The sequence below is a fragment of the Mandrillus leucophaeus genome, unplaced genomic scaffold (assembly GCF_000951045.1).
Source record: "Mandrillus leucophaeus isolate KB7577 unplaced genomic scaffold, Mleu.le_1.0 Scaffold7, whole genome shotgun sequence".
NCBI lineage: Eukaryota > Metazoa > Chordata > Mammalia > Primates > Cercopithecidae > Mandrillus > Mandrillus leucophaeus.
The window spans coordinates 962567-989580 of record NW_012107585.1 but is presented as its reverse complement, the minus strand read 5'-3'; the positions used below and the strand labels follow the sequence as shown (position 1 = coordinate 989580).

Sequence of the window (27014 nt, the reverse complement as noted above, 5' to 3'; positions counted from 1 at the left end):
TTTTTTTTGGAGACCGAGTCTTGCTGTCTTGCCCGGGCTGGAGTATAATGCCACAATCTCGGCTCACTGCAATCCCTGCCTCTCAGGTTCAAGTGATTCTTCTGCCTCGGCCTCCCGAGTAGCTGGGATTACAGGTACCCGCCATCATGCCCAGCTAATGTTTTTTGTCCTTTAGTAGAGACGGAGTTGCACTATGTTGGCCAGGCTGATCTCAAACTCCTGACCTCAGGTGATCCGCCTGCCTTGGCCTCCCACAGTGCTGGGATTACAGGCATGAGCCACTGCGCCCGGCATTTTTCTTTTCTTTTTTCTTTTTGAGAGGGGGTTGCACTCTGCCACCCAGGTTGGAGTCCAGTGATGCGATCTCAGCTCACTGCAACCTTCGGCCACCCAGACTCAAGTGATCCTTCCACCTTAGCCTCCTGAGTAGCTGAGACTACAGGGGTGTGCCACCACTCCCGCCTTATTTTTTTGTATTTCTGGTAGAGACGAGGTTTTGCCATGTTGCCCAGGCTGGTCTTGAGCTCCTTAGCTCAACCTCCCAAAATGCTGGGATTACAGGTGTGAGCCACCGTGCCCAACCTTGGTACTGCTATTTCTAAAATGTGATGGCAGTGGGGTTTTGAATGATGCATGCACACAAACACATATGTGTATACATAAATGTGAAGGTTCTTTTTTAACCAGAACCTAAAACCTAGAGAGTTTCATCGTAGCATCTGTTAAAGATGACAGTTCTGTACATTGTGCCCAGCATAATGCAGAGTTTATTTGATGAGCATTTGTGAAGAAAGTACCTTTAGTATAATTTGTACACAGTGTTGTGGCAGAGCTGTGAATTTTTTCCTGTTTTGCAAAGAGAAGTAAGCATACTTCTTATGCTGGTTAATGGAAGTTGCCTTTCCAATTTGCTGTGCAACCTGGTGAACAGTTTGCATGCTGAATCTTTATATAGCCTTTCTTCTGTTTAGTATTATAATATGTGCTTAGCTGGCACATACAATATGGATTATGTTTGATTATTTTGTGTATAATTTCCATAAATAAACAATCTCCTTTCCTTATAATCCCTCCCTTCCCTCTAAAATAAGCATTAGAATTGAACTAGTGGAACTTTAGTCTGTCTTCTTCAGTGGTTCTCAACAGGAGAGACTTTTCCCCCCCAGAGGACATTTGGCAATGGTTGGAGACATTTTTTGGTTTTTATAACTTCAGATTGTGAAGCCTGAAAACGAAGCCCACAATGTATATTTTTAAAATATGCATGCATTTTTCTATGTTAACCTGCTTATAAAACTTTAATAAAACATTTTTTATTCAAAGGTTTTTCATGTATGTTTAAGTGAAAATGTCACTTTGAATATAAGATATACTTGTTCCTTCCTGTTTATTTTTCTAATTAGTTCTTAGCTTGCCCAGTTTTAAGTTTTTTTTTTTTTAATGCCTTAGATACTTGTTCAGAGCTTATATTGTGCAATAATCCATGTATATTCAGCACCTACAGGCTGTTACAGGACTGCATGCAGCTACTTACCGAATGCCAGTGTTGCTTGCATTGTCTGTTGTAGAACTTCTGTAGTCACTAAATTATCAGTCCCCATACAGTACATCACAGGAAGTTGGCAGATACAATGATCCATCTGTTATCACACCCATCAAGTGCATTGGCTCGGAGGGAAAAGGCTGCAGATTGGAGCTCAGTGTGTGAGAGAAGTGAGATTCCAAGATGCTTATCATTCTTTCCAGAAAGTCCTTTCTGGCCTTTTGACAAGCTTGACTTGCTCATTTCTAAAACAGCCTTTCAGTTTATGATACCATTACCTTTTCATTAATATTTTTGGAAAAACTAGACGCGTTATCAGAGATACTTATTTTTCTGAGAATGAGGTTTTAGGGTATCAGCTTTTCTTTCCCCCTCCTGGCGGGTGGCTGTGGGGAATTCTTGGTCAGATTGTCATAGAAAATGAGCAGTGGAAAATTGAAACTGCACAATCTGGAGAGTTTTATTTTTAAAATAGTTGTTCTTAACCTTAACTAAAGTAAAGCAAGTATAAAACATTTTTATGTCATTCCAGTGTGGCCAAGATTTTTTTTCTTAAATTTATACAAGTATGATCACTTTCAAAGAAGGAGAGTGTGATTTTCATAGTTAATCAAAAACGTTTAGGCAGTTTTTTGTGAGTTTAAGAAACCTGTTGGTTTCCTGGAAAGTCATGAATGTTTATGATCTCAAGGGTCTGTTATAGAGCCTCTGAGATCTTTTAGACAAAAGCATTGATTCTGTTCTTAATGGCACTTTGAAGTTTTGGAGACTACCCTTGAGGTAAATGGGTATGTGCTGATCATTTCTTTCTTTCCTTTTTTTTTTTTTTTTTTCTTTTCTTTTTTTTTTTTTGAGAAAGAGCTTCGCTCTGTTGCCCAGGCTGGAGCGCTGTGGCACAAATCTCAGCTCACTACAACCTCTGCCTCCCGGTTTCAAGTGATTCTCCTGCCTCAGCCTCCAGAGCACCATGTCCAGCTATTTTCTGTATTTTTTGCAGAGATGGGGTTTTACTATGTTGGCCAGGCTGGTCTCGAACTCCTGACCTCAGGTGATCCGCCCACCTTGGCCTCCCAAAGTGTTGGGATTACAGGTGTGAGCCACCGTGCCCGGCCTATGCTGATCATTTCTATCTTGTGAATAGTCTTATTTATACAGAGTTGCTCCCTTGGCAAGGCATAATGTCTGGTTTGGGTAGGCAAAAATCCACTCCCAAATTGCTGTCTGTCTATTATATGTCTTTGATTTAATTTACGTTCACCTCCAAAGGGGCAAAGTGGTTAGAAAAAAAATAAACAGGACAGTGTATGACTAATTGAAAGTTAAAAAGGGCCTTGCTTTTTCCAGGCTGAAGGATACAAAATGAATATGAATAGTGAATAGTTGTCTAGCTGATTTAAAAGAGCCATTGTATTTCAGTTTCTTCTCTCTTCACCTTCATTTTAATAACTCTCCTGAAAATGGGATTTTTAGTAATCTATCTCAGAGTATAATACTTGGGTTATCCTCAAATAGATGAAATAAATATTTTTATTGTTTTCTTTTAAATTGAGAATGTACAATGGATGTACGTATGTCTAAGTTATACTTTATTGGTTGGTTGATTGACTGAGACGGAGTCTCTGTTGCCCGGGCTGTAGTGCAATGGCGCAGGCTTTGGCTCACTGCAATCTCTGCCTCCTAGGCTCCAGCAATTCTCCTGTCTCAGCTTCCCGAGTAGCTGGGACTACAGGCAGGTGCCACCACACCCAACTAATTTTTGTACTTTTAGTAGAGACGGGGTTTCACCGTGTTGGCCAGGCTGGTGTTGAATTCCTGATCTTGTGATCCACCTGCCTCGGCGTCCCATAGTGCTGGGATTATAGGCGCGAGCCACCATGCCCAGCTTTGAGTTATACTTTATTAAAAACAATTCTGTTTTAAAAATTGGTGAGAAAGAATCACAAAAATGTGGTGTATGAGTAAGCCGGAGATACTTGAGAATTATTACATGGAAGCTGATTTTCCAGGAAGAAAATAATATAAAATATAAAATTACTAAAACGTCCACAAAAATGCTTCTACAGCATTTTTCTACTTTTTTACATTATGTTCCCCCTCATTCTCCAAGGGGACAATAAAAGATTCCTCAACCTTTGTAGATGTGGCTTATGATAAATACTATAGGAACCTTAGCTCATTGTACCTAATAGAATGGAACATGGAACACATATGCCGTATTCTTGTTTACATGCACTTACATCAATATGTAATACGAATTTAATTTAATATCACCCCATAATTATGTAACTTTATTTTGTTATTTCAGATATAATGAACATGACTGATAGGAGTTGTAAATTTATAGTGATTAAGAGCCGTCATCTATAATAATAGCCTATAGCGTTGATAAGTAGAATGAATTATACATAGGAAAGAGAATAAAGAGTTAATTCCATTTCTAAATGTTTCTTATTGGGATAGAAGTTTTATAATTTAAAGTTGCCTGATTTTAAAACATTAACCTCTTAGGAGACCCACTTCATGACAGCAACTACTTTAAGTTGTGAGTTTATTGTGGTATTTTAATTTTTTTTAAATTTTTTTTTCCGTCAAGAATACCCTTCATTAGTCATTCTAATCTTGTTGATTATCAAGGATTCAAGTAAGAGCCTTCAATTGTCAGTAGGAAGAAAAGCTAAGTCTTTTATAAACGTGTCTGTTTGGCTATTTTGCATAGTATAAAAATCCTTAGAATCATATTAGGTTGCATTTTGCTCCACTTTGAATGTTTTTCTCAGGGTCACAATGTTTTTCTCAGTGGAAGGTTCTTTGCAGTATAGTAAGCACACAAGGATTGACATTGCCCTTGTACATATCGTGCTGACATTCTTCTTTGTGGGTAAGAAGACAAGTAGTAAATGAGTAATTTCTTACAGTTGTCTGCTACAAAGCAATAAATGAGAAAGTGACTGACTGGGACAGGACTACTTTACATTAGAGGGTCAGGTAGGGAATGCCTCTTGGAGGAGACAGCCAGGTACAGGAAAAGGAAGTCAGATGTCTTGAGCTCACTTTGTTGGAAAGAAGAAGGCCAGTGCTGTTGAAATGGGTACACAGAGGAAGATGGAAGAGGTAGACAGAGGTGAGATCAGGTGGAGCCTTGTAGGCCATGGTAAGGAACTTATTAACTAGATTATTAATTCCATGAGAAGCCATTAAAATAAGGCTTTAAGAGGCAGAATGCTACTATGTGAAGCTAACTAAAGTTAGCTTTAGTTAGTATAGTAAACTAAAGGTTTGAAAAAGATTACTTTGGCTCTCATGAAGAATAGACTTCAGGTGCTTTGAGTGAAAGCAGGGAGACTAAAAAGCTTTGCTTCTTGATAAAGCTGGATTATAAAAGAAATGGGATGACAATTTCTGTACTTTACAAAGTGTTAGTATATCTTCTGTCCAAACAACATCTGTTTATGTTTACTGCGTTTCTTTAGGCTATTTTCTTTATCATCTGAACTGCTGAGTCATTCTTAGTGGATGATACTGCCTTTGAATATATGTATTTTTTAGAGTAGTAACTGTTTAACGGATTATATAGGGGTACTTATATTTTAAAATTTAGTATAAAAAGTTTGGGTAAAGATTTATAGTAATTATAATTTTTGTTTATTCCATTACAGATATTCTAGCATGCATCTTAAAAGTTGAGATCATGGTATATATACCGTTGAACTTTTAAACTATTATCCCATATGTATTTTTTGTTTTTGAACTGGAGTTGAAAAAAGTTTTTAAATAGTGAGTTATAACAAACAAAATTTCATACAAAAGAAATGAATTATTATATAGCAGATCTAATATAGCTTCCAAGAAATATTACAGGCAACCAAAAATCTTTGATAACTCCATCACTATCAAAACTCTGTCTTTTTAAGTGATAAATTAACTTTTATTGTTATACTTTTTAATAACTGGTATTTAAACTATGGAAAGAAGAATTAATATAATCAAGCATCAGTTGACAAAGTATTGATAGCCTGTGTTTCAAAGGATAATTTATAAGTTAATTATTTGGAAAATACATTTTTTTTAACCTATGAAAAATATATTCTGAATGGTGGATAGATTGTAAGGCCTGTCAAAACTGATTTAGTCTGTAATGCTTAACCAGTGTTGGTTTGGGTCCTGGGTTTTGTAACTAGAAGGGGTAGATTGGTTAGGACTTCACTTTATAAACATTTAAAATCCTCAGAATCTATCTTGGAAGGCTTTCCCACATTCTAGTGCAGTTGGTCAGAATTACGCAATTTGAGCGGGAAAGAATCTCAAAGAAAGTAAAGATAACTGCAAAAGAAGCAACGGAGCCAGTGAAGCCACTGCCCAGTGGCTCAGGCTTTTTGGGTTTTTAGTTTGATTCTTTCAACTTTTCTGGTAATTTACAAATACTATCCTCTTGGCAAACTCTTTGTGTTTATTTATAATAGCTTTTCAAGTGAACTCTCTATAGAACTTCCTAAGTTATAATGGCTAAAACTACAATTGGATAAAACCGCAGCTGTCCTTGAGAATGGAGATGGAAAGGGCCAGAGGGACTCAACTGGGGCCCTTCCACAGGACTAGTGCACCAAGGACCACAGGAAGAAACCACTGCACCTTGTGTTATGGGAGCCGCCCAGGCCTGCCCCGCTCCAGACTGTGCCCTATCCAAAACAACGGTGTCACTTAACTTTCTAGTCAATAATGCCATTCTAGCCAATGTTGGAAAGAACATAGGATTGAACTCATTCACGCCACTGTGACTGTGTAAATAACTGACCTTTATTTCCTAAAGGACTTGCAGTTTTCGTATCGACTCGTTAATGCAAAGGAATCTTGTAGTGTTCAAACACAAACATGAAGTAAAAATATTGGCAGTGTTGGTGTATTTAGGTCATTTATAAATTTTTTTGCTTATGAGTTGGAAACTTCTTGGCTGAAGTTTTGGATAATGACAACTTTTTCCTGAATATATTTTAACTTAAAGTTTTGAGAAACTTTTATTGCTTTCCAATAGGTTGTTTTTGCATTCATAAACAAATTAATTTTGAAGCCATGAAGTGAGAATTGTACATTCTGTCTTTTAAAAGTTGAGAATAATAATTTGTGATTCTATTAAGAGCCAGATAATTGTAATGGAAATTCATATGTAAACCATAGCTGTTTATGAAAGTAAAATGTTCTGATTACTAAGAATATATTTAAACTGAAATGTTTTTAAAATAAAAATTTTTAATGTGTGGTGACATGTTTTATATTGATGATTAACTTTGTCTTTTCCAAAAAGAAAACAAGCAGGGAAAATATGCAGAAGTAAGTTGATTAATTTTGGGGGAGTCATGACTTTACACAGTACAGAAAACCAAAGTAAGAGAGAAAGACATGGATTGGGCACTGACAGTAGAAATTGTATAGATGCTATCTTCTGTAATAAGGCTCATTGTTTGATTTCAGATGATGAAAATTTTAAGCTTGTGTAATTCTAAAATTGTGCGGGACATATAAAAACTTCTCTTCAAAATACACTGTGTTTAAGAGCACATTAGAGTTCAGTGATCCATTTATAGACATATTAGAGTTAGGCTACACATTTTCTAGTTTCTAACCTGCTGTGGTAGCACAGGTCAGAAAACTCTAAAATCCTACTGTTTAAATTTGTTCAAGCATTTTGCTGTTTTACAAAAATTTGTTTGTTGTATGTACATGACCATTTGCATTGATTGATTGATTGATTAATGGAAATGGGATCACACTATAGTGCCCCGGCTGGCCTTGAATTTCCGGGCTCATGTATCTTCCCGCCTCAGCAGCCTGAATAGCTGGGAATATGGACTCCTGCCACATTGTTTGGCTACGTAATTATTTTTTGAAAAAGCTATTTCAGATGTCAAAGTTTTGTGAACCAGACTTAACTTTTTCTGTTACTTGCTTATTTTTGTTTCTTTACTGTCTTAACAGATTTTCACATGTGCAAATTGTTTTTTGTAGCACATTCTTAGTGTAAAAATTAATAGTGTTATAGAAAGCTTAAAAAAGAGACTTTTTAATTGCTTAATTATACAGACTTTGATAACTATGAAAAATTATTTTCCAATATTTTGGTTTGACTATGATCTTTCAATTCATGACAAATATTTTTTTCCTGTCAACTAGCAAACTCTGTATAAACTACAACCCAGCAACACACATGTGTAAACCAACGAAAGATTGCCTTTGTGTGTGTGGAAAGGTGGTTCACGTTTTGAAATTCCTTAAGTAAATTGACTTTATATGTTGTCAGTGTAATGTGGCTTATGACTTTTTTCTAATTTAAATTAGGCCCTTTATATTTACAGTTAAAACCTTCACCAGGTACAGTGATTGATGGGCGTTAAGTGAAATGATAGACTGATCTACTGATTCTACATTCTTGTTTTTAATCAAAGTTACATTTTAAAAACTGTGGTATAGTAGAAAGCAGGTTTTTTTCCTCACTTGGAGTAGCATTTTATATAAAGAAAAACATTATCTAGTAAAAGTAGATAACAAAGTGAAGAGAAAAAATTATTTTGTTGTAAGATAATAGAAAAAAAGGATGCTACTGTTGAATTTTCAAGTCCTATGGTGAAAGAAGTGGAAAGAAGATAGATCAATAGTCATTACAGTTTCAGTGACAAAAATAACTTTGTAATTTCTGCCTCCAAAGAATTGGATTTATAGAATGAATTTCCGTGAGTCTCTTCTGTAATATTTGCCGTAGACCGTCAAACTGAAATAAAAGTCAAAGTGCCTATCAGGTCTCAAGGAGATGGCACTGAGTTTAGTCTAAAGAAACCTTTGTGCACCAAGTCTTCACAGTAGTCAGCTTTTCTCTCTGTCTCTCTCTCTCTCTCTCTCTCTCTCTCTCTCTCTGCAGATGTTATTTTTGCTACATTTGCTATTTTAACCTGTCAGTTAAAAAATAATTACTATGTCAGTATGGCTGGCGGCTTATATAGGAAAAATATGCTGTCTCTTAATCAAAGGTGATTACAGTTTTCCCCTGTCTATAAATGTGCTTGTTGTGTAACGAGAATGCATTAGTCTCAGCCTGATGTACGAAATGAAAGGCAGTAAGAAGCAGCACCATTGTTATCACTCCAGGCGTGTCTAATGAATCGTGTTTCCATGTTCTCTCGGTCACGCCGTAGAGTGCCCTCAGCGAGGGCTAAGCCTCCTGTAAAATGCTCTTTAAGATTATTGTAGCAAGAACAGAAATGCTGGATGACTGGGGGTGGGGAGAGAATGCCAGCGAGACAGCTGCATTTCAAACAGTTACAGCTGCAAGGATTACTCATAGTAATAGCATTGACAGACAACTGTTTGAGCTTTAGTGTAAAAGGCAATTTGGGGACTTGCCCTGTCAGAATTTTAGTAGCAAGCTTCTGTGTGCACGTGTGTGTGCATGTGCGTGTGTTTTTTATTCAAATTAGTTTGTGTCTGAAGAGTGGAAGGAGATATTTTAAATTTTTACTGCTCAATTGTGCCAGTGTTGAAATCAATAGTTGAGTCATCTTTATTAAAATCATTGTCCTAGAGGAAGCTTATAAAATGTTTATTTGTAGCATTGATGAATTTAAATGTGTATGTTCTAACTGAATCACATGTCTGCTTTTCCATCTCAAAATTTATCTTGTGATGATTCCTGTTTTAAAAATATTGGTCTTCCTTGTAATTTCTGAACATACAGCCTTGTTTAATATAGTAGCCTTATTTTAAAAATTTATTTCAAATGTGATGTAGGCTTATAAAAGTAATGCCTGTCATGAAATCTGGAAAATACTCAAAGAGGTAAAGGAGAAAACAATCATTATTCTAGCAGAGATAACTGTTAATTTTAATCCTTCTAGACACTTGCTTATACATTCTAGAGCATGTTAATAGTTTTAAAGATTAAAAATGGTAATCATTTTTTAAAATATTTGAAAGAAGTAGCAAATGGGGACAAATTTGGTTTTGAGAAGTCAGTAACAGCCATTGTGCAGGGTTTCTTTTCCAATGTGCAGCTATTAAAGTAACATTGCAGCCTGTTTTCTGTAGCAGTTGTCTTTTGAAGGCCTTGTACAGTTTATCTCGAAATTTAGTTTTATGGTTTCCTTCAATTTAAAGTTTGCTGGCTTTACAGGGAGTCTTGTGATCCATTGAAATGCTAACTTGGGTGGTGTCTCAACTGCTACAATGCTGTGTAGAAACTGTCATTAAAATTCTGGTTATCCTGCAACTGGCAGAGAACCCATGCTGATTCCTTAGGAATATATTATACTGTTACAATTTTGAATTGCAGTTGTGCTTCTGTCTGCCAAATAGTATCAATATTTGTAATCATTTAAGGTTGCAAATAGGTTGAAATAAATGGAGCAATTTAGTATGTATTTTCTATCCATGATTCTTATTTGTTTGATGAATTGACATCGGGAAGGTTACAATCCGTTTCCAACATAGATTTGTTAAGTGATACTGAATATTTTACACTCATGAGCAATTCAAGAAATCAGAGCTCTAAATTGATTGAAGTTGATATAAGTAATACATCCATTTAGTTATTAATGACCTCAAATATAGATTCTACCAGGCCACTGATGGCAGCATAAATTGATCAGTCATGGTAGTGTAGTGTTGTAAGTCATTGGATTTTTTTGTGTGTGAAGTGCTATATTTCACAATTAATGTAGCACTGTGCTCCTTTTACTCAATTTCTTTGGTAAGTCAGTTTTTAAGAAAGCAGATACTTCAAAATCGTTTATTTATCTTGGTATCCTTCATTTGCTGCAGTTAGATTAAGTGGATACATGTTTTCTTGTTGTAATATCTGGTTAGTGTAGTTTTTGGAAGTAGATTTAATAATTCAGAAGATTTTTTTTTTTTTTTTAACACTACAGTGCGTTTTATATGTTTAAGGTAGAAATTGAAAACAAAGACAGTGGGCAAATGATAAACCTTGGATTCAGAGCTATGCTGTCTTTAGCTGTTAGTTACTGAAATCTAACTAGGAAACAATGTCCTTGTTTCGTGTGCCTTCCTTTACTTGTATTTCTGGAGTTTTGAATGAAATTTGATTTTCAATAATTTTTAATGGCTGAATAAGGAGTGCCATCCCTGAAAGTGCCCCTCCCCCACCTCCAATATTTGCAGTGGCCAATGCGGTTGCTGAACTCAATGTTCTGGATAATAGGTTTCATTAGTTTTGATGCCTGAGGTAAAAAAGCAGTAGGTGGGAGTAAGAAGTGTTTTTGATGTCTAGACGTTCATTTCGGCTGTTGCTGCAATATGATACATTAAAAGGAAATATGTATCATAGCTCAGAGGAAATATATATTCTTTGAAAGTAATTCTACTTTTAAACTGTATAAGGCTGGGTGACCTGAATTCTAAAAGCATGAGCTTGATTTTCTTCAAGGTTTCACAATCTTTATGCTCCTCCCTACCCTATTCCATTCTCCCTCCTCTCGTTTTTTTCCACTTCAAGTAAAGTATGTCAGTTTCATTTATGGAATTGGAAGGGATATCTTTCCAAGATCTCTGCTGGGAAACACAAAATCATTGAAGTATATGCTGCTTTGATATTTTGCCATATTGACTTTTTTCCCCCTGAACCTTTTGTGTGTATTTTTCTTTCAAATAAGCTTATTAATTCTGTAAGGAGACATACCGAAAGAAGTTATATGACAATTGACGAAGATTTTGAAAAATTATTTGGGCACTAAGCATTAAATTACTACCATTTAAAATTTGTCCTTTATAAACACTGTCTTTTCTGTTAAAAAAATTTATATACTACTTTTGCAGTTTAAATATTTGATTATGAGGATAACTATAGTAAAAGAGGTTGAGTAACAGCAATGTAAACACATTCTTATTATAGCTTTTTAAATTTAAGTGAGATAACTTTAGTGCCAAAATGGTTTTTCTTCGTAAATAGGCAGCTGTAGTAGTACTTAGTTTTAGTTTTTAATCTGACTGTAATAGACAAAATAACAGCAGGAGAATCTTTTAATTTAGAAATTCCTCGTTTTGATTGACTGTTGTCACACATTTATTTTACATGCATTTTAGATCTCTTGGTTCTTTATCTTTTGAGACCAACAAAATTTTAGGAAAATTCTCCCATTATACATAATTAGACTTATAAACATAGTCTATAGAGATAGTCTTATTGCTACTTTATATTCTTAAGGTATTATAAGCATTTAACTTGAAACTGGAAAGATCAAAGGAATTAGAAAGGCTTTTTTTCCTGTTTTTTATTTATTTATTTTTTCTTTTGGAATGGAGACAGCATGCTGTGGAGAGATTGTAGGTTTCATAAAGATAGGACCTTCTTATAGACTTTTTGGTAGTCGTTTTTCTCTCAGGCTGCCTTGAAAGGGAGAATGCATTTCATTTGTAGAAACGTAGGCTAACTACTTTGTCCCTCTTTATGTATTTTCCCCTGAAGAACATTCTCTCTCTCTCTCTCTCTCTCTCTCTTTCTCTCTCTCTCTCTCTCTCTCTCTGTGTGTGTGTGTGTATGAGAGAGAGAGAGATAAATTATTTTAAAAAGCCAAAATGTGGTTTTGTCTGACTTAGCCTTTGAAAAAGTTACATGTAACTAGAACACATTAATTTTAGGTTCAAATTTTGGAACCAAAGGAGAATTTAACTTCAGTGTTAACATTGCCTTTCTATCCAGTGCTAAGAATAAAAGAATGGTTAAAGAAGGGTTGAGTGAGTGGATTTGCTTAACACTAAGTGTTGTATAGTGGAAAGAGCATGGGTGTCAGAGTCAGAACATTTGGATTTGAATCCCATCTGTACCACTAATCCTCTTTAAGTAGATGTGAGGAAATTTTAGATTGGTGCTAATTTCAATGACATTTTGAAATATACATAATCAAGTCAACTCTATGCATGTTTATGAATATCCGAGAAGTTCTAGCCACAGCAGCTATGAAAATAAATTGCTTCCCCTTGAGGAATTCAGTTAATGGAATAATTAATATATTTATTATTTGTAGTAGTAGATATAAAAGCATTTGATCCCTTTATGCTGGTGACTGTAGCTCAGTTTGACTACAGATTCTTAAGACTTATTAGTTATGTGACTTTGGACAAGTTTCATTTTTTTATATATATATATATATATATATTTTTTTTTTTTAAAGATATGGGGTCTTTCTCTTGCCTAGGCTGGAGTACAGTGGCTTGCTATCATAGCTTACTGCAGCCTCAAACTCTTTGACTCAAGTGAGCCTTCTGCCTCAGCCTCCCAGGAAGCTAAGACTACAGGCCCGTGCCACCACATCCAGCTAAATTTTTAAAGTTTTTTTTAGAGCTGGAGTCTTGCAATCCTACCACTTGATCTTCCAAAGTGGTAGGATTACAGGTGTAAGGCACTGTGCCTTCTTAAGATTGTTAGTTTTCTCATCTATAAAATGGAGATTAGAATCAACTGTATTCATCAGAGTTCTTAGCTTCAAACTAAGGAAAGGAATTGATTAAAAGAATGTTGGGTGTCCTTTACGATTAGCGCTACAGAACTGGTTCAGTAAAAAAGCTACTGTTAGCTACCACCAAGCACTTCAGCACCAGAAACTTGATCTGGAAGCCTCTGTTTCTAGAGCTGTCAGAAAGATATCTCCATCGACTTCCTTTTTGTCCCTGGATTCAGAGTCAAAGGTGTGGACCAGGAGCATCTGGTAGGGGTTAGAATAATATGTCCTTGTCTACACTGTAGGAGATGATGGAAAAGAGAGAATCAGTATTTTTAGTTTCCGTTAGGGGTGATTATATTTGATCCCAACCAGGACTCTTAATGATAGTGATAAGGAAGAAGCCCAACACTGAGTGACAAAAGTGTGCCGGATGTCTCTTACTTTGTCTCATAGTGTTGTGGTGAGTAGTCTCCCCCTCCTCCCCATTTATATGTAGTGCCTAATTCAAAGCTTGGCACATAAAATAAAATAAGAACGATTGTTTTCTGGATAGAAAACCAACCTTGATTATATGTTATTTAATTGTTAATTTAAAATATAAGACATTTTGTGCTTAGTAACTGTTCTGCAAAGTATTCAGAATAGTTTTTGCCTCCCAGTGGTTTGCACGTACATGTATTAGCTTTTTGAGAGCATTCCTGGTTCCTAGCCTGGTGCTTGACACGTAACACGGTCAAGAACTGTTGTCTAGTTAATGTTGATCAAATTATCTGTTATTAGATTCCAAGCATGTCTTTGCAGATTTAACTTATTTTGAAATTTTAGAGATTTACTGAAACATATAATGCTGTTCCTATATTTTTGGAAACTCTGATCATGAGAAACAAAGGGATGGTCTGATTTACATTTTGCTTGACAAATGTGTTTGTTAGTGATGGTAGATTGAAAGAGGCAGCAAATTAATGCATTATCCTTAATTTCATAGCCGAAATTGATAGTATTTATTAGAGTGGTTATTGGCTTATGATAATTTTTTTCATAATCAATTGATTACTCTTGAATCTTTAGTATGTAATTTTGAGTACCATATATAAGACATAGGAAATTTAAATCCAAACACTGTATACTTTTAAAATTATCTCTACTGATTTATATTTAAATTTTGTTAACTTATAATTTATAATTTTCTCTTGTTTTCTAAGCTTTAGTATACTTTCCCTAGAAAGGGCTTAATGTAGTATGATTTGTTTTATTTTGTGTTACTACTTTCCTATTTTATATTAACTTAGTGGCCAAACTTTGTGTTAATTTATATGTTGTATATTTATAGAATATAAAGGAACAGATGAGAATGACCGTAAAATTATTTTTCAAAATAATTTTTAGCATTTAAAAAATAAAAATTTTGACTGGATGCAGTGGCTGACACCTGTAATCCCAGCACTTTGGGAGTCTGAGGTAGAAGTATCACTTGAGCTCATGGGTTCAAGAGCAGCCTGGGCCTGGGCAACATGGTAAGACCCCATCTCTACAAAAAAATAAAAAAGTAACTGGACATGGTGGCCTATGCCTGTAACTCCTAGCAAGTTGGGAGACTGAGGTAGGAGGATTGCTTGAGGCTGGGAGGTCGAGGCTTCAGTGAGCTGTTATCATATAACTGCACTCTAGCCTGGGTGAAAGACCGAGACCCTGTCTCAAAAAATTAAAAAATTGCCTTAAGGTGTTTATATTTTGTTACATTTGCATCATATACAGTATTTGATATGAAGTAAAGAATGTAACTGTGGTACGTTGGGCTCTAGGAACAGTTACTTCAGTCTGAATTTCCTTGTTAATTGCTCAACCTTTTTTTTTTTTTTTTGCTTTTAATACTTTATGAATGCAGGTTAATCACAGAAATACCAAGTCTTTTGGATTAAAAAAAAATGCTTTTTATATATAAATTTAGAGTAGGAGTCCTTTTGATTACATGCTGTTCTCATTTTCAACACTAAGAAAACAAAGAGGTCAATATTAGCATATTCATGATGGTTTAAGTCTAGAAACTTGGCCCAATAGTAAAATGAGTTTTCATAATTTAGAACAGTAAAAGATTGTGAGTAAAGTTTACCATATGTAGTAAGTAATACATGATTTAGTAAATAATATTTCTGCAAGTTTGCACAAATGTATGCAGGTGTGTAACTACCGCTATAATCAAGATATAGAGTGGTTCTGTCACACCTGAAATTTCCAGTGTCCCTTTGATATCAACCTGTCTCACCACCTCCATCCCTGGAAACCATTGAAAAGTTTACAGTACCTTAAATTTGCCTTTTGCGAGAATGTTGTATGAATGAATCATACAACATATAGTCTTTTGAGTATGGCTTCTTTTTACTTAGAATAATGAGATTCATCCATATTTTTTCTTTCATTGGAAGTTCCTTTTTATTTCTGGGTAGTAGCCCATTGTATAGATATTTCATTGTTTTTTCCCCTGTTGAGAGACATTTGGATGGTTTCCAGGTTTTGGCATTTGCAAATACAACTACTATAAACATTTGCTGTTGTTTAAGTGTTTTGTGTTGTGAGAGTACAGTAGGAGAAAGAGTTTGTTTTTTCCTGTAACCTTACATCCTCCAAACTTGAGTATATACCTAGAAGGATGTAAGGTTCTAGGGAAAAACAACCTCTTTTTCTCCTACTGTACTCGCACAACACAAAACACTTCTGTGACCAAATGTTGCAGAGGTGGAGAGCCAGGTGTTTCCCCTGCATCAGGTAATCAATCAGTTCTGCAGGGGACACTACCTGGGTGTCCTCTAATTCAATTCAATTCTGACACTGCCTACCTGGAGATAGCATCCCGTCTTACGGGTTGAGGGCTTAGTCCCACAGGACTGTGGGACTTCAGATGCCAGGAGTAAGTCTGGACTTCCAAAGATTCTGACCAATTGACTGTAAATCTGGGGTTCCTACAACCCCCTCCTTGGGTTCTGTTAATTTGCTAGAATGGCTCACAGAACTCAGGGGAAAATTTTACTTAAGTTTACTGGTTTATTACACAGGGTACAGAAAACAGCCAAATGGAAGAGACGCATAGGGCAGGGTATGTAGGGAGGGGCAGGAGCTTCCATGCCTTCTCTGAGTGCGCCACCCTCCAAGAACCTCCATGTGACCAGTTATTTTGAAGCTGTCAGAACTCAGCCTTTTTGGGTTTTTATGAAAGCTTCATTACATAATCATGTAGGCTTGATTCATTAAATCATTGTTAATTGTCCATTAGTGATCAACTGAACTTTCAGCCTTTTCCCTAGAGGTCAGGGTGGGGGTTGGGGAATAGGGAGCTGAGATAGAAAGTTCTAACCCTCTGGTCACATGATTATTTCCCTCATAATCAGCCCTCATCCTGAAACTAGCTAGGCACCCTGTCATTTCTTTAGCCACTAGTGTACAAAACACATTCTTAGCACTCTAGAGGTTTCAAGGATTTTAGGAGCTATATGTCAGGAAACAGGACCAAATATATATTTCACAATATTACAAAGGGATATTGCTGGGTTGTATGGTAAGTGTATGTTTAACTTTACAAAATATTGCCAAAGGCACCTTTTCCAAAGTGGCTGTGCTGTTTTTGCATTCCAACCAGCAGAATATGACAGTTTTGGCTACTGTATTCTATATGTTAATCAGCACGTAGAATTGTCAGTTTTTCTTTTAAGCCATTTTAATGGATAATGATATCACATTGTGATTTTAATTTACATTTCCTTAATGACTAATGAGGTGTTGAGCACTTTTTCATATACTTATTTGCCATTCATCTAGTGTCTTATTTGGTGAACCGTCTGTTCAAATCTTTTGCCCATTTAAAAATTGTGGTTTTTTTTGGTAGTTAAGTTTTGAGATTAAAAAAAAAAGTAACGTATTCTGAATACAAGTCCTTGTCAGATATGTGATTTGTAACTGTTTATTCCCCATCTGTGGCATGTCTTTTCCATAGCTTAACATAACTTTCCCATATTTTTTGAAGAGCCGAAGTTCTTCATTTTGATGAAACTCTGTTTATCAGTTTTTCTTTTATGGATCATGCTTTTGGTGTCATATCTAATAAATTTTTGTCTACCCTAAGCTCCCAAAATTTATCTCCTATGTATTTTAGAAATATCAGATTTAGGTTTTGCATTCAGGTCTGTGATCTCATTTTGAGTTACTTTTTCTGTGTAATTTGAGGTTCTTTTTCATTTCTTCCTTTACTGAATTGACTGAATTGCCTTGGCACCTTTGTTGAATTAAAAAAATGAATTTGTGGCTCAATTCCTGAACTCAGTTCTATTGATGTATATCCTTTCTACAGTACTGTGCTGGCTTGCTTACTCCATCCTAATTCATAATAAACCTAGAACTGGATTGATGTAAGTACTTCTGTATTTTTCTTTTACCACATTGTTCTGGTGATTCCAGTTCCTTTGTCTTTTCATATAAATATATAGACTTAGCTAGTCTATTTCTATAAAACATTCTGCAGGGATTTTTTATTGGAATTGAGTTGGTTCTACAGATTGGTTTGAGAAGAATTGGCATCAAGAATTTTTCTAGTTTGTGGTCAATTTATCTTTTTTATTTCTTTTGTTAGTGTTGTAGTTTCAGCATATTTTGTAAGATTTATACCCAAAGATTTTATGGGTTTTGGTGCTACTGTAAATGGTACTTAATTTCAGTTTCTAATTACTGATTCCTAAATATAGAAATGTGATTGTTTTTTGTCTATTGACCTTGTATTCAGTGATTTGGCTAAACTCTGTTTTAGTTCTAGTAGATTTTTTCTGTTGATTCTTTAGGATTTTCTAATAGACAGTCATGTCATATGTAAATAGAGACAATTATTTCTTCCGTTCCAATCTGTATGCCTGTTGTTTCTTTTTCTTGCCCTATTGTATTGGATGAAATTCAAGTATAATGTGGAATAGGAATAATGAGAGCAGATATGCTTACCGTTCATTCAGTCTTTTGCCACTAAGTATGATGTTAATTGTAGGTTTTGGTTAATTACTCTCTTAAGTGTTTTTTTGGTGGTTGTTGTTCTTTTATTGAAGAAATAAGTCTATTCTAGGTTCTATTTTAAAATTGTAGAAATCAGGATTAAATTTTAATGACATATTAAAATCGTGTCAGCCATACAGCAATTGTGATAAAGTTGGCATTGCCTGTGCATGCTCGTTAATTGTTCAGTGTTCCACAGTGCATGCCTGGAGAGCTATAACACCTCAGTATTTCATTTGACAAAGTATTTGAGAATGATTTCAGAGAGTTTGCTGTTTGTAAACTTTCCTTTGACATCCTCTGACAAGGTCAAGGTAACACCAACATTAAAACTTGCAAAATGATGATATCATGAGGAAGGAATTAGATGTGAGTATGAGATATTAAGACAAGTAATCTGGTTTCTTCACCAAGTCAACTGCATGTTTAAAAAAAAGGAAATGGGCAGTACTTGATCAAAGAAGACTTAAGAGATAATTGGCAGACCTTGCTTAGAATATGATTTGATGCACACTGAAGTATTTAAGAGTGGGATTTGCCATAAAGTATATCAAAATAAACAAAAAGGGTGGTTGTAGCAGGAGACATAATGTTGATAATTTGGCTTAGGGATTTATTGGGACTTGTTATTCTATTTTTATCTCCCTTCTTTCTCTCTCTCCCCCCTTCTCTCTATCTCTTCCCCTCCCCTCTCACCCCCCACTCCCCTCTCCCTCTTCCCCCCTTCCTCCCCCACTCTCTTTCTCCCTCCCTCCTTCCTTTTTATTTATTTATTTTTTGACAGTCTTTCACTCTGTCACGCAGGCTGGAGTGCAGTGGTGGCATGATCATGGCTCATCGCAGCCTTGACCCTGCTGGGCTCAAGCAATCCTCCCACTTCAGCCTGCAGAGTACTTGGGACAACAGGTGTGCACCAGTACACCTGGCTAATTTTTAATTTTGTTTTGTAGAGGCAGGAATTGGCTGTATTGCCCAGGCTGGTCTTGATCTCCTGAGCTCAAGCAATCCTTCTGCCTCGGCCTCGCACAATGTTGGGATTACAGTTGTGAGCCACCACATCCAGCCCCCTATTTTAAAGTATATTTGAAGATTTTAATATCAGAAGTTTAAAACAGTGGGCTGAATAGGTGTCACCAGTGGAAGAAAACTCTGGAAATAAAAGTGGCACACTCTTCACAAATGCTGCATCACCAGCACTCTTTATGGCACAGAGAATGATTATGTAGGAAAATACTGCACCGGTGACTGGGTTGAAGAGTGATTCAGAAGAGGTAGACTTGGAATATTGATGTAGTTTCAGGAATTTTTAACTAATTTATTTTGCTTATATTATCTGTTTTATGTATGCATAATAGTGGAATATGATGAATAGGACTCAATAAGTTTAAAGGAGCTCTTTGAATAATTGGAAAGTGAAAATTGTAAGTGTTAGGTATGATGTTATAGTTTGTCACCTTCCCCTCTTCTCCTGGTGGTTTGCAAAATAATGGTGTATCTTAAACTTGATGGTGCCTCAGGGTCAGTGAAATACATTCGGAAAGAAAAGCAAATTAATGTGGGGTGTTCTTTTTATTGAGATAGTAACTCTCTTTCAAACCCAGAAAAGTTCTACCCAAAGGATAAATGTGTCAGAGGGAACATAGATTCATGATACCTGCAGAGCATTGTTGGAAATTTCAGAATGTTTTGTCTTGAGCAAAGACTTCCAGTTGTTAGCAGGAATGTTTTTCTCTTTGCTGTACTTTATTTCTCTTGCTATAAATAACATAACTGTTTTAGACAGAGATTGCTTTGGGAAAATTTGGTAAATCAGGATTAGCCACATAGGCAGGAAGACAAAAAGTTATTTGACATAACCAAGAAAAAAAAATTCAGCTTTGTAATTTTCAGAAAGTCTAATAGATAAAAGGCCGAATGTAGTTTTTCAAATGCTGTCTGATTTGAGAATATGGAGATGCATTTTGGTATGTCTGCTGGTGTGGTAAAAGCATTAAATATGCCTTGTGGATATAATGTGTGTTTTAATTCTGTCAGAATTTTCTCCTCTGAGTGCTTTTGTCAAGATAACAAGTAAAGAGAGGAAATTTTCCTTCTGTAAATGTTTTCATCCTTCCAATTTTTTGCTATCTTGCATTGAACTGGTGTAATTTAAAAGGAAATTAATTGTCTTCTAGGACATTTTGTATCTGTTTATATATTTATGAAAATAAAAGTAATTTTAGGAATGCATGGGGCATTGTTAAGACGTTGGATTCTTTTGGTGTTGGAGTTACTTGTTGCTCAGTGTTAAATTTCAGAGGCAAACAAGATACTTCACAAAATGTCAAACAATAACAAAATTATAAATTTAGGAAATAAATTTGATATTCTGGGAAGATGTGATTTCCTGACAGTCTCTAAAATGATGTCCTTTAGACCTTCAAAACATGTAAAGACATTTGTGTCAATCTGACACTTCTGGAATTTTTTTCCTTTTGATTTTCCCTCTATAAAACATTTTATAACTTTACTATTAATTTGTAACATTCTTTTTTTACCTTTAAATAGAACTTTAACAAAATTAGTCTTTGTGATACTCTTAAGTAGATTAATTTGAGAATTTTAAATGATTTTAAACTTTCAAGAAGCAGATTGTAAAGACATTTATGGGAGGAGTGTTGTACCATGCCTCATATTTCAGACTTTAAAACCAAGACACATTACTCTTTTTTGTACATAAGTATTTTATAACTTTGGGCAAATACTTAAATTCCACTCTCTGTTTCAGTGTGAGATTATTTAAGTCATTTAAATTAACTCATGAACTTTGCTTTAGAAAAATGTTTCAAAAGTTTCTTTTTATTTGGATGTCCTTTTTACTGTTTTGTTTTTTTCTTTTTTCTTTTTTTTTTTCAGTTGTGGAAGAAGGACTCTGGGAAAATGGCCTTTCCTATGAATGTAGGACGCTGCTCTTCAAAGCGATCCACAATCTGTTAGAAAGGTAAGAGAAGGAACAGCAGACAGTGGTTTGCAGACAACCAAGTATATTGCTAGATACTGAGAGTTTCCTGTAATTTTCAAAAACTTTTCACTTGCAGTGATTTATTACTAGTGTGAAAATTAAATTATATAAATCTTTAGTTTCTCTTTCTATTGATATAATTTGAAATTTAGAGAAGTTTTGGGAATGGTACAAAGAACTCCCATATTCCCTGCCCTTTAACGGTACTTTTTATTTTCAAAATGTATTCCCTAAACCATTTGTATATTTGTAAGCTCAAGCTTGATGTTCTTTTTTACCCTTAAGTATTTGGTGTATATTTCCTAAGGACAAAGGTATGTTAGCACAGTATGATAATAAAAATTAGGAAATTTAACATTGATAAAATGCCATTATCTAACCCCTAGTTCAATTCAGATGTCATCAGTTGTCCCAGGTACATCCATTATAGCTTAACCCCCTAAGATTCAATCCTTGATCATACATTATATTTAGTTTTCATGTCTCTTTAAATCCAGAACAGTTCCTTAGCCTTTTTTTTCTTTCTTGACATCGATATTTTTGATGAGTTCAAACCTTATATTGATTTTCAGTTGTAGATAGTTTTCTCATGCTTAAATTCAGGTTATGCTTTTTATTAGTAGTAGGAATACCATAGAAGTGATGTTGTATTTTCAGTAGGCTCATATCATCAGTGTCCCATTATTAGTGATGTTAACATGTTCTGTCACTTGACTGAGGTAATGTTCTGTCAAGTTTCTCTGCTATAAACTAGTAAGTATTTTGTTAACTATTATTTTTGTCAGTTTTGTTATTTGTAATTAATAAGTAATTTGTGGCCAGATACAATGAGATTGTGTAATTATTCTATTTCTCATCAAATTTTCATTTATTTGTTTTAGCCTGTATTGGTAGTCCTTGCTTAAATCATTTATTACCATTATGGTTGTAATGTTAATTTTCAAATGCCACCACTCTTTCTACTTTTATTAGTCAGCATCCTGTTGTAAGGAAGAACTTTTTCATTTTCTTCCATTTTATTTCCCTATTTATTTATCTTGCTATGTAAATTGGAACCCATGGGTTGTTATTTTATTCAATGGATTATAGTTGATTTTTACCATCATTTATTTTGGTGCTTAAATTCTTCCAGGTTTGGTCAGAGGAAGCCTCTTTGTCATGGCTCACTCCTATGTCCTTTTGACACGATCCCATCCTTGGAGCATCCCCTTACTTTCTGGCATAAGGATATGTTCCAGGCTCTGAATAGTATTTTGAGGGGAGAAGTAGCTGACAAAGAATGGGTTCATTAAGAGCTTGTATGAGAAAAACTTTTTACTTCTCTTCCTGAACCTATATGTAGTACTTTTAGGTAATCAAAGCTGAAAGGGCTTTCCAGTTTCTTATCCAAGCTGTTTGCTAGGGTGGTTACCGCTATAATATAACTGCTTAGGATACTTGAGCTACAGTTGATATATTATTTCAGTTGCTCAGAAAGACTTTTCTCACCGAAGATTCCTCTATTTCTCATTCTCAACTATAGCTTCTCTGAGTACTCCTCCAAATCTGTGATTTGGAGTAGACGTAGAAATCATCTGTTACTAAGGCATAGTATGAATGTGGAACCATTGATTTAAGAGTTGAGTACTCTTAAGTATTCGAAATAGTTGGTAATTCTGTCTCCCACTGTAGAACAAAAAAGGTACACACAAACTCTATCCAAGAAAATGTAGAAAACTTACTGTTGCCATAATCCTGTACCAGAATAAAGCTCTTGATATCTCTGCAATAATTAACACACCTTTAAGCACAATTCTTTTTATACAAAGTTATAAGGTATGTGGAACAAAGTATATTTTAAAATTGTAGCTCACTGTGTGTTTTTTTAAATATCAAGATTTATTCCTTTCAGAAGCATACGAACAAATGCGAAGATGAATTATATTCTTTTAAGTTTTGTACTGGCAATGGTAGCATGTTTCTTTGTTGAAAGACAATTAGAAGAGCAGAAAAACTGGGAGGGAGGGGAAATGCAGGTAATTCATTTATTTTTAGCTCATGAATTCAGAATTTTTGTTGGAAATTGAAGTCAGGTCAAATTAAACTTTATTATTTATAAGAAAATTGTCGGCCTGGGCAACATGGTGAGACCATGTCTCTACAAAAATTTTAAAAGTTAGCCAAGCATGATGGTGTGCGCCTCTGGTCCCAGCTGCTTGTGAGGTTGAGGTGGGAAGATTGCTTGAGCCCAGGAGGTTGAGGCTGCAGTGAGCTGTGTTCATTCCACCACACTCTAGCCTGGGTAACAGAGTGAGACCCTGTGTCAAACAAACAAACAAACAAAGACAGGAAATTAATTATGACATATAAAGTTTGGGATAGTTCTAAAGAATTTTAGTATTCCTTGGCTTTATTTCAGGGTCTGTTTCTTGGACAGTTACCCTAATTTCACTAAGCCTTAGTTAACATATAATAATTAAGTACAGGACACCATGTACTGTGAGCTTTTGCTGGATAATAAATATATATCATGTGTGCCACATAATGCCTCCCATACTGTTAATGCCAGTAACTATTTTCACTGTAAATTTATTATTTTACGTACTTTGATTTGTATTCTTTCAAATTTCACTAAAGTAGTTCCAGAATGCTCTATTTGAACCCTCCTACAGGAGTTAATTTTGAAACAAATAAAACATCTTTTCTTTTAGAAAATAATGATCAAACAAACCATCTTTGTACAGTTTGTATGGATGACTTCAGATTCTTTTGAAAAATGGTACTAATCCTGTTGTTGTTTAAGATAATTTTCTCTTATCAAACTTAGTGTAGCTTTGTTCTGTGAATGAAAATTACCCTGCTTATGAGATAGGAAAGCAAATTTAAATAATTGTTGTTGGCTCCGTTTATTCATTGTCAATAGAAGTTGGAAGGACTAATATATGCTTGCTTATCTGTGGTGGTGGATATCATGAAAATTATGCACGGCTTCCGCCCCCCCCCCTTTTTTTTATATAAAAGCTCAGCTATTGTTAGTGTTAGAATATATTTTATGTGTGGCCCACAACAATTCTTCCAGTGAGACCCAGGGAAGCCAAAATATTGGATATCTGTACAACCGTTTATTGTAGTCTTTGAAAAATCTGTGTATAATATGAATTTATCGAGATACAGTTTACTATCTAATTCCTGGCAATTTTATGTTATGTCTTTTCATTTCTATTCAGATAAGATGTAGATATTGAGAGTTTCTGGCTTGAAAGCTACAACTGAGGGTGTTTGTTTGTTTGTTTGTTTTTTTGTTTGTTTTGAGATGGAGTCTCACTCTGTTGCCCAGACTGGAGTGCAGTGGCATGATCTCGGCTCACTGCAACCTCTGCCTTCCAGGTTCAAGCAATTCTCCTGCCTCAGCCTCCTGAGCAGCTGGGACTACAGGCGCGTGCCACCATGCCCAGCTAATTTTTGTATTTTTAGTATAGATGGGATTTTACCATATTGGCTAGGCTGGTCTCGAACTCCTGACCTTGTGATCTTCCCTCCTTGGCCCCCCAAAGTGCTGGGATTACAGGCATTAGCCACGGTGCCCAGCCGAACTGAGGTTATTAAAACAGATCATCAAGGACTTTATCACTTGGAGAGTGTTTGTGGATCCCCAGCCGTTTTTTCCTTAGTTTGCATGTTAACAAAGTTTGTATTGTGATCTATTATTTCTGCTTTTTATTTTTTAAGCCTAAGATAGGTTTAATTAAAAGGGAATTTCATTTACTACCTTGAGAATCTCTCACAGCTAAGCAGGAGCCATATAAATTGACCTTCTTTCCAAAAGGCTTCAATTTCTATTGTATACAGAATAATGTCGCTGAAGTGAGTTATGAAAAATAATTTTACTATAGAAATTAAGGAAATTTCTCACAGAATAATACAATTTCATTTGTCATTGCTATTGATTGGTGCCGAGCTAATTTTATATTGATGCTGTGTAGAATATTTTAAATTCTACGGTAATGTGACTTCAAATATTTTCATCTTTCACTTACTCAGTTCTCCTGTAACTCTTCAGTGTTTGTTGAAACTATATTGTATATATCTAGCTAGGGTCATCAGTCCATTAAAAACACCGAAAAGGTCACTGCTACTTACTCAAGAGCATTTTCCATAAAGATATCAGACAGAAGAGAACATAGCTTTAATTTTATGTCTCTTTTTCGGGGTACGTGTTTGTTTAAGTCCTTTTCTTCACTTCCTTCAGAGATAAGAGACATTTTGGGTCTCAGTTCTGCCAGTTAAGTGTGTGACACATGCCAGTGACTAAAGCCTGCTGAGCTCGTGTTCCTTCACCAGTAACATGGTGATGGAGGGGTTCTTTGGCTCAGCACAGTACCTTTCTCATTTTAAGAGCTCAATAAATGGTTAACTGCTGTTGATACTAGCTAACAGAAGTGTTGATACTACCTTTTCAGAGTTGGAGACAAACATTAAAAGTCACATAGTCCATTTACCCAGCTAATTCTGGAATCCCATTTGCCCAAGTAATTCTGGAATCCCTTTCTATAGTATCTTTTTTTTCCCCCCCCTTTTTTTTTGAGACATAGTCTTGCTCTGTTCCCTGGGCTGGAGTCCAGTGGCGCGATCTTGGCTAACTGCAACCTCTGCCTCCCGGTTTCAAGCGATTCTCCTGCCTCATCCTCCCCAGTAGCTGGGATTACAGGTACCCACCACCACACCTGGCTAATTTTTGTATTTTTAGTAGAGATGGGGTATCACCATGTTGGCCAGGCTGGCCTTGAATTCCTGACCTCAAGTGATTTGCCCACCTCGGCCTCCCACATTGCTGGGACTATAGGCGTGAGCCACTGCACCCGGCGTTATATCTTTTTTACTGGATATATACTTTTTGTTAAGCACAGTTTCCCAAAGAGTTCTTTTTATCTTTAAAGAGTACTTAATATTAGAAAGTCTTACACTGAGCAGAAGTCCGTCTTCCTCTAACTTTCATTTCTTTGTTAACTCTGTTCTTTGGGATCATTTATAACGCAACCAGTTCTGCATCCATGTGATGGCCTTTTTGATATCTCGACCCTCCTGAATTTTTCTTTTTCTGTTTGTGGTTTTTAATATATAATGTTGAATTCCTCGCCTTTTCTTGCCTGCCTTCCAGATATCCATCCGATTGGTCACATTCTCTTCATTTTGGCCTGCTTCAGGATACCATAAATATTTTATGAAGTATTCAGTCAGGTTAGGCTCAGTTATGCAGTAGTAACAGAAGACCTGAAAGATCTTACTAGCTCATCCAATAGAGGTTTATTTCGTGTTCATTGTGAGTAATTGATTATAGTACTATATCCTCTTCCCTCCGCAACTCATGTTGACAGGGCACCCTCCTGAGTAGGACTTGGTGGGTCCATGGTAGAGAGCACAGAGCAGTGGCGGAGCACATAGTCGCCCATTAATACTTTTGCTTGGAAATGGTATGCCCCGTTTCTGCTCACATTTCATTGGCCGAGACATTCAGCACCAAGCTTAAAATCTAATGCATGGCAAGGTATCATCTTTCAGTAGGAAGATACCGAAAGTACATGGCCAGGCTTGATATCAGTGGGACAGAAAGGGATAGCATTTATTTATATAGTATATACATTGGGATAGTGTACGTTTGGGAAAAGAATATATCTACCATACCTCTTAATTGAGTTATCTTCGCCTTCTGTTACTGTAATCTGTCTTCCAGACAGCTGGCCAGTTATGTTACTGAAACAGATACGTTTCTGAAACATACCTATGGCTATATTTATACCTGGTTTTTAAAACTTTGAGTCTTATTGACTTCTTTTTGTCATTTTTTAATTTGTAATTTGTCAGAATTTCAGTATCTGGGAGTATTTAGACATTCTGAATTTTATAGTTTTAGATCATGCAATTACGCTTGTTTTTCCTCTCTTTTGAGAAAGTAAGTGTGCTTCCTATTTTCTTAATGATCACTTACCTTTTTTTGTTTGAAAAATGCCCAGAATGATAAAATACC

General features: G+C 35.6%; 1 protein-coding gene across 1 annotated transcript in view; it reads left to right on the top strand.

Annotated features, from left to right (window-relative positions):
• The window catches only part of MED13L (mediator complex subunit 13-like), a 324163-nt gene that overhangs the window by 143161 nt on the left and 153988 nt on the right, over nucleotides 1–27014 (top strand). The window contains exon 3 of the mRNA XM_011964393.1: nucleotides 20905–20989. Coding sequence (XP_011819783.1) covers nucleotides 20905–20989 — 85 coding nt within the window. The remainder of the gene's footprint in view (nucleotides 1–20904; nucleotides 20990–27014) is intronic.